Raw genomic sequence first — 12,225 nt, 5'->3', positions numbered from 1 at the left:
TTTACACACACTGAACATAAAATCAAGACGCTTTTTACACACTACCTGGTTCTATAGTTGCTTCCTCTGTTTTCCCAAATGGAGCAGAAAGGTCTGCATAGCACAAAGGTTCCCCTGAGGGTCCCCTGAGGGCCCATGTAGGCAGCGGAGACACCACTGAAGCCACTGGGCTACACACCACCATCAGCCCCCCGTCACCATTCACCCCTGATTTACACACAGCTCACTGAAGAGGACCACACAAGACAACTTCCCATTCTGGCTTCCAGGATCATATCCGGTATCCAAAGTATCATAGTTTCATATTCAGCATTTAAGAATGGGGTTCTACCCCAACGCTGATCATCTCAGGGCTGTTTTGGCTCCGGTTGGAAGGTTTTCCCTATTTTTAAAAATATGCCGTTCCATTTGGGCATGCTGCTGTGCTGGAGGTCCTCTCAACACCCAGCACACCCCTCTCCAACATTCAGGAACCTCTCCAGAGGCTTCAGGAAAGGTAACCAATCAGAGCAGCGATTGCACAGCGGGGGGATGAAGATGAGCCGCTGGCATCGTGGGGCAGGAGCCGAAAGCAGAGGCGCTTTGGGGTGAAGGAAGGTGCAGAGCTGCTTACGTTTCCACACACGCAGGGTCAGTAAAACTCTCTTCCACCATCTTCAGCTGGAGAACGGGTGCATATTTTACTGGAATACTTCCTGGGAATCTTCTTTTGCAGCCTGTCAGCAGGTAAATTCCAGCTCTTCAGCCTATAGATACATTGGAAGCAAGTCGGACAGGCAGCTGCCAATAAAGCCGCCCTTTCCCACCTCCGTGCTGTCGACATCAATCTGGAACGCCGCTGCAGAAGTAGGCTGGAATAAAATGAACACGTGCATTTGGCTGCAGGTCAATATTTGCACAGAGGCAGAAACCAGGGATTTCAAAATGTGATGGATATTTCCTCCAACCCGGACTTCAATCTCCGCTGCGCTGCAAATGGATCGATGTGATTCCATACTGCTTCAGAGACCAGGAGGGATGTAGAGGCAAGGAAACCGCATCAGCTCTGACATCAGTCTGGATAAAATGACCTTGCGACGGGCCATTGATGTCTCCACCGCGCTGCTGTACGCCGCTGAGAGCCGATCCTTCTCCTTTACCATCGGCGGAGCGTCGTCCTCCAGATTTCACAGTGTTTTACACTAGATATTGACTTCTGAAGAGGCAGAAAGTCCTCTGATCACATGAGAGGAAGAACAGTACAAGAGGTCACAGCTGATACACCCGAGAGGGACCCGAGCCAGGAGAGGAAACCTGAGCCTCGGTGATGAACTGATTAAGTTAAACAACAAAGTGAGCAAAAGAAACTGGGTGTTTATATTTACTGCATCTGTGGCCTGTGGGCGCCCCGCCTACTGATTATCACTCTGGAAGGTATTCAACTACTCCAGAAGAAAGGGAAATGCATCCATAAACACCTGAAGCCCTATTTCTGTTGCGCTTTAACGAGCACAAGAGGGTTTCGGCCAGGATGTGTTAGAACATTTCGCCCCCTGGTGGCAGGACTGAGCGACCCTCCCCCGGTGGAGCCAGCATAGTGAGGACGTGACTGACATCAGCACAAAGAAGAGAATTTTATCATACCTACAGTTTTTGCTGCATTTGACAAACAGCGTCTCAACCCCCCCTCTGAGCATCTGACAGCAGCATACCCCCCCCCCCCCCCCCCCCGCGCTACTTTATCATGCAGCTTTGTTTCCTCTTATCTGTGATAAAAGCACAGCGCCTGCCAAAAGGGAGATGCTGTTACATGGTAAATGGGGGGGGCTCTAGAGTTGCGGTCTAGCATGTTACTTGACCGTCCGGCGCAAATTCCTCACTTCAAAAATAGTTTGAGAAAGTTAAAGTTTGCCCGAGAGGCTGTTCACCCCTGAGCATCGACGCAGACAAGCTGGGGGACACAAAGATGTGGAGTGGGGGGGTATCCACATGAGCAGAGGGCTCTTTTATTACCAAAGAGCACCATCGTTCCTGAAGGGAGGAGGGCCTTGCAACGCTCTAAAAGTCCCCATCTCTGATAATCGTCAACGACTCGGGCCCAAAGCTGAGCCAACATGTCGTCATGTGACAGCATCCAGAAAGATTCAGAGAATAAAAGCAAAGAAAACCCTGCCTACTGTAAATAACCTGAATGTGAGGATGAGTCATCAGTATTCAGCCTATAGAATCGGCAAAAACCAGAGAATCAGCTTTGGAGCTGGGAGACACGGCAGCCGTTACGCAACACTGATAAACATCCTCGTATGTGCATTTTATTCCTGCCAGAGGAAAAAACTGTTCTGGAGATGCTAATGTCGCTTCTGACGTTGCCGTTGGCAAAGACAGGGGATTATTATGGACTGTTCCCGAACCACGGATGCGTCAGGACCGGCTCCACCCCTGAGGAAACTTTAACTCACGGAAAAGTGCCCCCGAGAGGCCGGCGGCTCCCATCGGTTTGATAATCCCGACACATGGTTGACACGGCCTCCCGCTGAAAAGCTCGCTGCCAGCCTGCAGACGTCCAGCTGCTCGGGCTTTAGTGGACAAATGGCCGACGCCACCGAGAGCCAAGTTCTGCGCCAGCGTGGCAGAAAGAAGTCATGGCTGGCACATCCCGTACAGGCGGGTCCAGGAGGAGGGTTGAGACACAGGAGAAGACCGCGGCCCTGACACGTTGACTTTCTCCCGAAAATGCGCCGTTAACTCCATGAAATCCATTTCTCAGGATTCATATCAACTATTTTCAGAATCGCTGTTATAAAAAGGTCTTTCAGGCTTGATCCTCAGCTCCAACCATTGAGGAACCCTTTCCTCACAGAGCCCTCCTCTTTACATCTCGGATGTAATTCTACACTTGGTGGGACCTATTTTGGTCCCGGTAGAACGTAACCAGAGCTCGCTTCAGTTGCCTTTCACTTGACTTTTTCAAAATGAAGGCATGATGGTCTGGCGACCGAAGCGGAAGCTTCAATGCAATGGTGAAGCAGCACACGTCAGCAAGACTGAAAGCCCGGCGGTTGTTGGCATCTCATCAATGGCTCCTAGAGATCAAATGGCAGCTCAATAAGCTATAAAGTCCTGAGACCAGGCAACAATCGGCCGCTTTAAGGGTGGACCAGCGGAAAATTAACTTAAGAGCTCATGAGACTCAATTCCATTAACATTGTCCAATTTAATGATGCTGTATCAGCACATTCTGAGCCAGCACAAGTGGACCAGGAAGTCCACTCTCCGCAGATCTGCATGCAGCCCTGCGCCTGCTGCCTCCGGTGGAGGGATATCGAGGGCAACGCTGGCTGCTGACTGGAGCTGCAGAGCTCAAACCTGGTCCGTCACTCCCCGACAGCTGCGGTGACGCACTCGTTTGCATCAGCGCTTGCGTCATCTGAACGGGGCCGCCGCAGGAGAACCTCTCAACCGATGAGGGGAAATGTTTCTATATGGCAGGAATGCCCTCTGAGAACGGGTGGCATTAGCTCCGGGGGGCTTGCTGATGCTGATATGCCACCCGGCGAAGTTCCCATTCAAGACATCACTTGTGAGACCCTAAAACGTGCACATACTGTGTGTGGTGTCAGCAAAACCGCAGCTTGTGCGCTCCACACAACCTGTGAGAAGCAGGGACCCTGAGCGCCGCCAGGGGGCAGCACTCAGCACATCATTTTAATAGAGAACATGGGAAATGCAGCTAATTTTTGGGGGATTGGAGTTCACCCGAGATAAAAACAACCCTGCTGTGGTCACCATGAGCCGATCTTCTGGTCAGCTTTCCCTTTCGTGCATCATCCTTGAAAACAAATAGAATCAGCGCAACTTTATCGACAAGTACAGAGGGACGACCAACTCTGAACATGCAGAACACAGCTGCAACTAGCTACACTTATCGACCCGATATCAATTTTCAAGCGCCAGCTAAATAAGATGCTCGTGTCCCCCCCCCCCCAGCGGTCGCGTTCCCAGTGGTTCATTTGTAGCTTGTTAAGTCCTTCGGCTCAGTCACGTGATGAGCTTAAAAGCCTCATCTGTAATAATTAAAAAAATAAAAAACCCAAGACGCAGACAATATAGATCTGAGCTGAATCAAACACTACTTGTCTTGAATAGAACTGCAATTACTGGCTGCCAAATGTCCGTGCACGCTTCCCCGTACACAAGTCGGAGGTTTAATCCAGCGGAACGCGGGGGCAGATTGCCTGTGAAGGACTCTGTGGAGACTCGTGAAGGTCTCATATTCATTAGGATGACTGATCCCCGTGTCCGGCGTGAGCGACCGACACGGCAGGGTAATACAGCTGAGCACCAGCTGACGAGCACGTGTGTGGAAAACTGTTTTGCGTGCACACGGCTGCAGAAAGGAGCTGCAGCGTGGTCGAGGTCTGGGGTCCCGCTGCAGAGACAGGAGAATGCTACACGTGCACCGCCGTTACATCACCGCGCCAAAAATACTAAATTCTGTCACGGCCCAAGGCGACGATGTTTTATCTTGGCCACGTTTGATCTGAGCCGAGCTGACGCGTTCAAACACAAGTGCCACGCACGTGCGTGCCGGAATCACAGCTCAGACCCAGGCGCAGGCATGACGGTGCCACCCATGACAACAAGAGTCACACCCAGAGGAACGGCGGAGGTAGCGGGGGAGTCATGTGCCCGCTAAGAGCCGCCACACTGTCCTCCACAAATGACTCATTTTTCCAACCGACCGAAGGAGCCCTGAACGCATCGCTCACATGACTCGGCTGAGACTTCACACATGCTGAATGACAACCAGGACCCGTCGTTCCACGCAAATGCGCGTGTTTGAGATGGTCCCTGGCGACATTTTTTGCTCTTCATTCACGCCAGCGAGTGCGTGTTCCGCCTCGCCGCCCCTCCCCGGGACAGAGACGTTGTTTACTCAGGACGCAGGGATGGAGCAGGAGAGGACAGAAGAAGGTCTGGATGTCAGAGGTGACTCAGCACAGATGTGTTTTCCGTCCCATCGCTGCTTCTCACCATGAATGGGATCCACGCCAGAGACGCCCCGACACCCCGAACACGCTACTCACATGTCGTAGAGGCGGTAACCCATGGCGGAGCCCGGTCTGCTTGAATGGGGACCCGGCTCCCGTGTCCGCCTGGGGTCCGTGCTGCTCACCACGGCGCGCCACACGCTTGGTTTGTCCATCCTGTGCGCTGGTCAGTGGAGGTCGAGGTTGGGATGGCGTGCGCACACGGGCTCGCTCACATTCGCTCTGCCTTCCTCTCCCTCTCAGTCACAAACACGGGCTGCCAGAGAGCGGTGGGCGTGATGTAACAAGGAGCATCCAAGAGGCTGGAGGCTTGTAGGGGGGCAGCAGGTGATGCAGCAGGCTAAGTGTGTGTGTGTGTGTGGGGGGGGGGGGGGTCACAGAGCTGAGAAACTCAAGGTCATCTGTCGAGCACTGGGAATTCAAAAAGTGGAGGGTCTGTCTTTGTTTTGGGGCGTCGGAGCCTGAGGGGAAAAAGCATCCTGGAGGATGCTGGGAGAATTTAGTGCCTCAGACACACACACACACACACACACACACACACACCCCTCTCTCTCTCCACCCTCTTATCTGCAGTGAGTAGTACAGTCCTCAACAGGACCACTCCATTGGCTCCTTGGTCTCCATAGAAACAGGAGGATGTGTCAGGGGTACAGCACATTATCATGCCTTCTCTCCCCTCCCAATTTGTTTTCTGTCTCTCTCTCTTCCCATTTCTCTTCTTCTCACACCCCCCCTCCCTCCCCCTCCCTCCCTCCCTCCCTCCCCTGGAATCGATGCATTTCTCTGTAGTGTCTTTCAAAACAGATGAGACGCTTCAGTCTACTGAGGATCGTTCCGCACGGGCAAAAATGCTGCTGCAGAAAAGTAGAAAAAAAGGGAAAAGAAAAACAGGCGAAGGAAGAGATAAAGATGTGAGGAACGAAGCAGAAATAATCCAAAAAAAAACCAAACAACAAAATAAAATAAAGACCAAGATGATAGACTCTTTCCTGGACCTTTGCAGTTCCTCAATTTCTCCCAAAACACAAAGTTAGCAAGACGGAGATCGGGAAGGAGGAAACGGGTAAACAGCGATAAGAATCCATCTTCTCTCGAGGATTAAAACAGCTGGCGACCGGAGAATTCGTTACAGCTCGATGATGAAGCTGTTGTTTACACCTTTGTAGCTAGAGTGCCTATGGCGACATCTCTCACCAGGACCTTATAAAGCCACACACACACACACACGCACACACACACACACACACACCACACACACACACACACACACACACACGTGGGGGCTGATGGCTCACGGGCCTCCAGGAGAGGATGTGTTTCATCCCAGGCAGACTCAATAGCACGCAGTGTTAACGAACAAGGTTACCATCAGGCCCCCTGTCTTTTTGTTAATTAACTTGTCTGGTTTCTAATTGTAGATTCATCCAAAGACAATTACGCCGGCTGAGTGTGTGTTCCGGTTATCGGACGTTGACACGGACCTGTTTTCACTCAGCAGTTCTTGTGAGACGACGGAGAGCTGCAGAACGTACCAGGAGAACAAGGTTCCTGGTCTCCAGTCAGGTGACATGTGGCGGTTTTGCCCTCCTCACGTGAATATTAAGAGTTTCCTTTGATTGCGCAATATTGCAGATTTGACTCTGGATGACTGACGCCAGGTTACACACCCATTTCATTAGTGGATCGCTCCAGGAAAACCCTGTTCTACTGGAACGAGGGGGGCAGTGACAGAGGCTACGCTGAGCTCCATCCTGACGAGCAGCTAACACGTATCTGCAAACACGCACGCACGCACAAGCGCACGTGCATGCAGACCGTCAGCAGTCAGGACACACTCAGCCCGCAGCGCAGCGGCCCTCTCGTAAAATCACAAACAACCCTAATTTCACGGCTGAAAAAATCTCCCGCTGCAAAAAGCTTCCAGGACCAAATCGTCCTGCTGCGAGACAAAGCCTCCAGATCCGTCCTTCGCTTCCAGAACCAGCGCTGAGGCTGCTCCAGGATGTAAACGCAGAAACTGGAGCTACAGGGAAGACATACAACAACCACGAGCTGCCCATTACAGAAGTGTTCCTGAGACCAGCCTGGGATGGGGGTTAGGGGGGTTAGAACAGCGCTGGTCGGACATGCGGATACGTGGCCTCTCAGAGGACAGCGAGCGTTTTGCATACATTAGCCTCCCTCTCTTCCGTGTCAACGTATGGCCCCTTTTAGCTCCGCCGGCCTGTGTGTGATGTTGGCTGATGGAGAACAGAGGGCAGGACTGTGGGGAACGGTTCCCCGCAAACACACGATGCATTCAGAGTGCTTTACAGGCACGTAAAAAGCAGCTTTTACGGGGAGAGGAAATCCATACTGATGACTTCCACCTAACCGCCTGCTGCCTGCCCGCTTCCAGATGGAGCCGACTGGAGAGCACAGAGAGCGCTTCCTGACCGGAACCTGACTCTGCGCCACAGCAGTAAATAGCATCGCTCCCGTGGAACCTGCAGCAGATCTTTACCGTTTCTGTGCGGATCTGAGCTCTGCTGTTCTAATAATTCTGTTGGGAATGTTTGCGCATTAAATGTTTCTTTGCTCTCATCTGAGCACCCCCTTCCCACAGTTGGGACTTCAGCATATTTTAAACGGAGAGCGTGAAGGGGGGGGGGGATGGGGTCCAGAAACGGGAGGGAAAGAATCGTCCTAGCAGCATTTACACTTGGCCGCCACAAGGTGGCAGTGCATCTCTTCTACAATACCAAGCGCAGCCTGATTTTCTTATTACCATTAACAGATATTGATCATTTCTGTTAATTACAAAGAAAAATACATAATGCGTGTCACAACAAGTGGAATGTTGCAACGTTAAACACCGATGAAGGAAAAAGGAAAACAAAGACCTCCCGAGTGGAAAGAGCAACAATAAGCAGCGTTTCATGGCATTTTAGATAAAACAGAGTTGAGAGCACATTTACAGTTGTTTCAGCACATCCTGCTCTGCTGAAGAAATATAAAAAAACAACCTTTTCCAGCACACGAAAACATTTTTGTAACCACTCCGTTTAGTGCGAGCAGCTGAGCAAACTGGACTCCCCGCCGACGGTGACCTCTCCTTCAGTTTGGAAACTGTTGTTTTTCCGTGCAACAACGCAACGCAGCCTCGCCGGAGCTCTTTGGCAGAGGGCACAGCGTTGTGCAAAGGCTCCTTCTGTCACTGGCTTGGCCTCAAGCCTGAGAAGATGAGAAGCAGAAGACAGAGGAGCTTTTCATAGCTGGCCAAACAAAGAGCCTCTCAATGTGGAACAGAAACGAGGCCGTTTCTCCACCTTTCTGGGCCCACGCGGAGGGTCGTTGTTGCCATTACAGCATTTATGATAGGCTAAGGTCAACAGTGCTGCTGAGGAGCCCCTAGAGAACCCGATACTTGAGTATTAGCACTATTTACCAGTAATTAAATCAAAGTAAGCCAATTTAATCTCACAAAAGTTAATTTAACCAATTACTTTATTAAAAAGTTTTTTAAAAAAGCACTTCAATTCAGAGTCTACCGTTCTCACACAATATCAAGAATTTCAAACTTCATTAACTGTTTTCAGAGAGCCGGAATCTGCCTCCACATCTGACTCTCTATGAGAAACTTTATTTGTGTTTAAGGCCAAATTCCACCCATAATGTGTAAAACATTTTGGGCAAATGTGTCTGCTGCAGTCTTTCATCAGCATATCTGTTACATTTCACTACTTTAAATGTGTGTATTTACACATAAATGGTCCAACACCCCCTGATCTATATGAGAAGACGGACACAAAGTTTAGCTACAATTAGATTGACGCCAACTGGGTTTCTGCACAAATTTTGGAGGGGGGGGGACTACGTTACCCACAATACCCCGAGTGTCAAACCGGCATCTCTGATCGGCGGAGCCTAAATTTCTGGTTAAAACACAGATTTCTCTTTTACTGATGGGTTCAGAGCAGTTAGCCGTTAGCCTTTCTGCTACTTCACTCCTCTCTTGAGGCTTCATGCACTTTCAGAAGAACGCGATCTAACTGTCAGCAGGAATCTGGAGGAGGCAAAAAGGGTACGAAAAAGCGCCTGTGTGGATTATGTTAGTACAGCTGCACTGGAAGATGGGAGGCTCCAAGAAGGGCTTGTTAAATATCAGCTGTGCAGATCTGAAGTGCTGGCATGAGCACAGTCTCCAGCATTGGCACCGCACGTTGTTGTCATCCCAGAGATCATCCCTGGCGATACGACCCAAATATCTTCCTTTGTTTACCACATCTGCCATAAAAGAATGGAGGCTTTTCCTTCATTTCCTTCTCAAGGCTTCAGCTACTGTGACGGCGCGTTAAGATATCACCAAATGATGGATCGGCTGATCGCGATCTTTGCAACCACAACCAGCGACTCCAGATCCCCCCCCCCCCCCCCCCCCCCTCCCACCCCACCTGCAGGTCTGTATGAGACTCCTAATTGCCCCTGGGTGCAGGTGTGTGAATGGTGAGTGTGGTGACCCGTCCAGGGTGAACTGCCCCTCTTGCATGGAGCGAGCAGGTGAGTCAGTGCCCATGACACCGTGAGTGAGCCCCCCCCCCGGTTTCATGGCTGCTGGATACGCTGTCTTGCGTGTCTCATTTATGCGTGCCACCACCCATGTCCCCTCACTCTAATCCCTCCCTCATAAGCCCTTCTCCCCCCCTCGGCTCCTCAGCTCACACAAACAGACCCCACAACCAGCGTCATTGTTGATGTCTCTGCGAGGGCTTTCTCAGCGGCTGAGCCGAAACCAGCTGAGGACAGACAATTGCCCTCTTCGGGCTTATTTCCTGCAGGGGCGGCGCGCCTCCTCCCGGGCGCCCTCCCCACCTCGCTCCCGTCCCCGCCAGCGCCGGTACGCAACGGTGGGATTGCAAATGCCTCCCGTCAGACGGGGAGACGGATCTGAAGCGCTCTCAGCGGCTCTCGGCATGATATTACCTGGGCGGGGAGCAGATGGAAGGATAAGCTCTTTGAGGGGAGTGCAACGGTATCAATAATCTCCCTCTAGATCTACTTTACCAGGCAACGCCACAAAGGCTAATAGAGTGAAAGCAAAGAAAAAGAAAAAGATGTTCCTGAATGTTTTGGTGAGCCTGAGGTGCAGCTGCCGAGCTTATAAAGATGGAAACACGTGATTTTTTTTTTTACACCCCCTCTTTCGAGCATCTGGTTGTATTTTCATCACTGGTGACACGTTACGTTTACTTCCATCACATTACACAGCTGTGCAGAGGAGAATAAAAACTGGGAACCTTTTCGCCACGCACAGAGTTTAAACATGTTGCCTTTGTTTTAAAGTTTGTCTGTTTTTACCCCCTCAAAGAGGAACATCTCAGCAACCAGAGGACCTAGAGCGCATCTACAGAACCCTTTTATCACTCGGCTCATGCTGGTTTTATTACGTTTTTCATTTCAAACTAAAACTGACATGTTTCAAAGCAGCTGGAGAGGTTTGGGAAGCTTCAGCACCACTTGAGAGACACATTCTCCTGATACAGAGGTTAACTGGAAACAGGCGACGGAGAGGCTTAGCGCTCCAAAGGTAAGGATCGGAAAAGGTTAACCGTGTTATGGTGAGGTGCATGGGAAAAATATCATCTCTCAAAGCTGGAAGGAATAGAGATCCCACCTACATCCCATAATAACACCAAAATATTCAGACAATGTGTCGAGATGTAAGAGGATAAAAAGCAGCTGGATGCTTCTGATCCAGCATCCTTGAGGCAACAGTAAATTTAAAATGATTCTTGAGAGAAGAATCTCAGGAATGCTTTGAAAACCCACAGTCAGTAAACACACCACAATTTATAAACCATTTCCTTTGCTAAAAAGGGGAAAATAAAAGCCCAGTGAGGCAAAATTTCCAATACACATTTAGGAATTAGCTAAGTCTTTGTGTGGTCATTAATTAGGTTTTTTTTCTTGGAACATTATGGTTAAATGTGGGCTTAAGTTACAGAAATATGAAGAATTTATAGTGCTGGTATTATATATTCATGTTTCTCATTTGTTATTCAAACGCGAACATGGCAGCGGCGACACTTGCAGTTGCATTAGTGCACATGACACGGGTGCCATGCACAGCTTTTTCCTAGGTCCCAGATCAACACGCGCTTCAATCCAGACGCTCTTACTGTTAATTCCAGTGCGGGAAAATGCTGTATTTGCAACAGCGCGGCTTCAGACGCATCGCCCAATGAAAATATGCACCACATCATGGTGATTAAAACACGAATACGAGACGCCGGCGTCCTCATCAGCTAAAATAATGTGCTGTATGAAGCAAAAACCACACAAATCTACTCCCTTTCAAAACACAAGGGAAAGCTGACGCGACAGAATGCTAAACCTAGACCTGTCCCGCGTTTTTATTACATTTGGCAGGAGAAAACTGAGACTAAACAAATGAAAGACGGTTATTAAAATGAATACTGAGGCAAACTGGACGAGGCTATTATGAGCTTGTCATTTAAGATACTCAAATTACAAATGACTCTTCTATTGAGTTCACCTTCACAAGCTTATTTAAAGGCCCCTTCATGCTTCCACTCCTCTTTAGATTCAACCCAATGAAAAATACTCAAACAAATATGGCAACACAACAGTCACACGCGGCTCCGAGCAAAAACTTTTTCCACAATCGCGCTCTGCACCGCAGCACGAGGCCTGTAATTAACAGCTCCGGAATGTGTCGACGGAACAGTAGCTGCGAGCTTCAAAGGCACTCGGCAGCTTTCCCGAGAGGTCGGGCCCGTCGTGGAGGAGGCCTTTCTGCTCCACGCCCACGCTAAATGACGGTGCAGTTTGTGAATTCCCATCTGGTGAAATCCAAACTTCTAAGAAGACGCAAAGAACTCTTCCTGGCATCACTGCAACTTGGAAAACCACACGCCAGAGCGGGAATGCTAACAGGACACACGTATGATGGCATGAAAAGCTCGTATTTCTCTGATCCCCCGGCGAAGGCGCTGTCAGGGCTAGGTCACAACCTCCCCAATGAGCTGCGTTCCTGCCTCCGGTCGTCGGCAAAAAACACGCCGGCAGGAGGCCGGCAGATCGTCCGTGATCCCACGAACGCGCGGCCGTTACCTGGGAATCGATAGGCTCTGCAGAGGTGTTATTACAGGGCCTGGAGATAATCACGGCGTCTGAAACAGCCATTCATTGTAAT

General features: G+C 50.2%; 1 protein-coding gene across 4 annotated transcripts in view; it reads right to left on the bottom strand.

The window, feature by feature from the left end:
- Nucleotides 1-12,225, bottom strand: part of LOC130529505 (IQ motif and SEC7 domain-containing protein 1-like) — a 64,286-nt gene that overhangs the window by 35,024 nt on the left and 17,037 nt on the right. The window contains exon 1 of one of the 4 annotated variants that reach the window (XM_057039800.1): nt 5,067-5,313. The exons of the other annotated variants lie outside the window; for them this stretch is intronic. Within the exon in view, the coding sequence (XP_056895780.1) occupies nt 5,067-5,185 (119 nt within the window). The 5' untranslated portion in view covers nt 5,186-5,313. Of the gene's footprint in view, nt 1-5,066; nt 5,314-12,225 lie in introns of those variants that run through there. 4 annotated transcript variants of the gene reach the window in all.

This window comes from Takifugu flavidus, chromosome 8, assembly GCF_003711565.1.
Source record: "Takifugu flavidus isolate HTHZ2018 chromosome 8, ASM371156v2, whole genome shotgun sequence".
NCBI classification, from domain to species: domain Eukaryota; kingdom Metazoa; phylum Chordata; class Actinopteri; order Tetraodontiformes; family Tetraodontidae; genus Takifugu; species Takifugu flavidus.
Note: the sequence above shows the minus strand (reverse complement) of the source record. Positions and strands in the feature narration are given on the sequence as shown.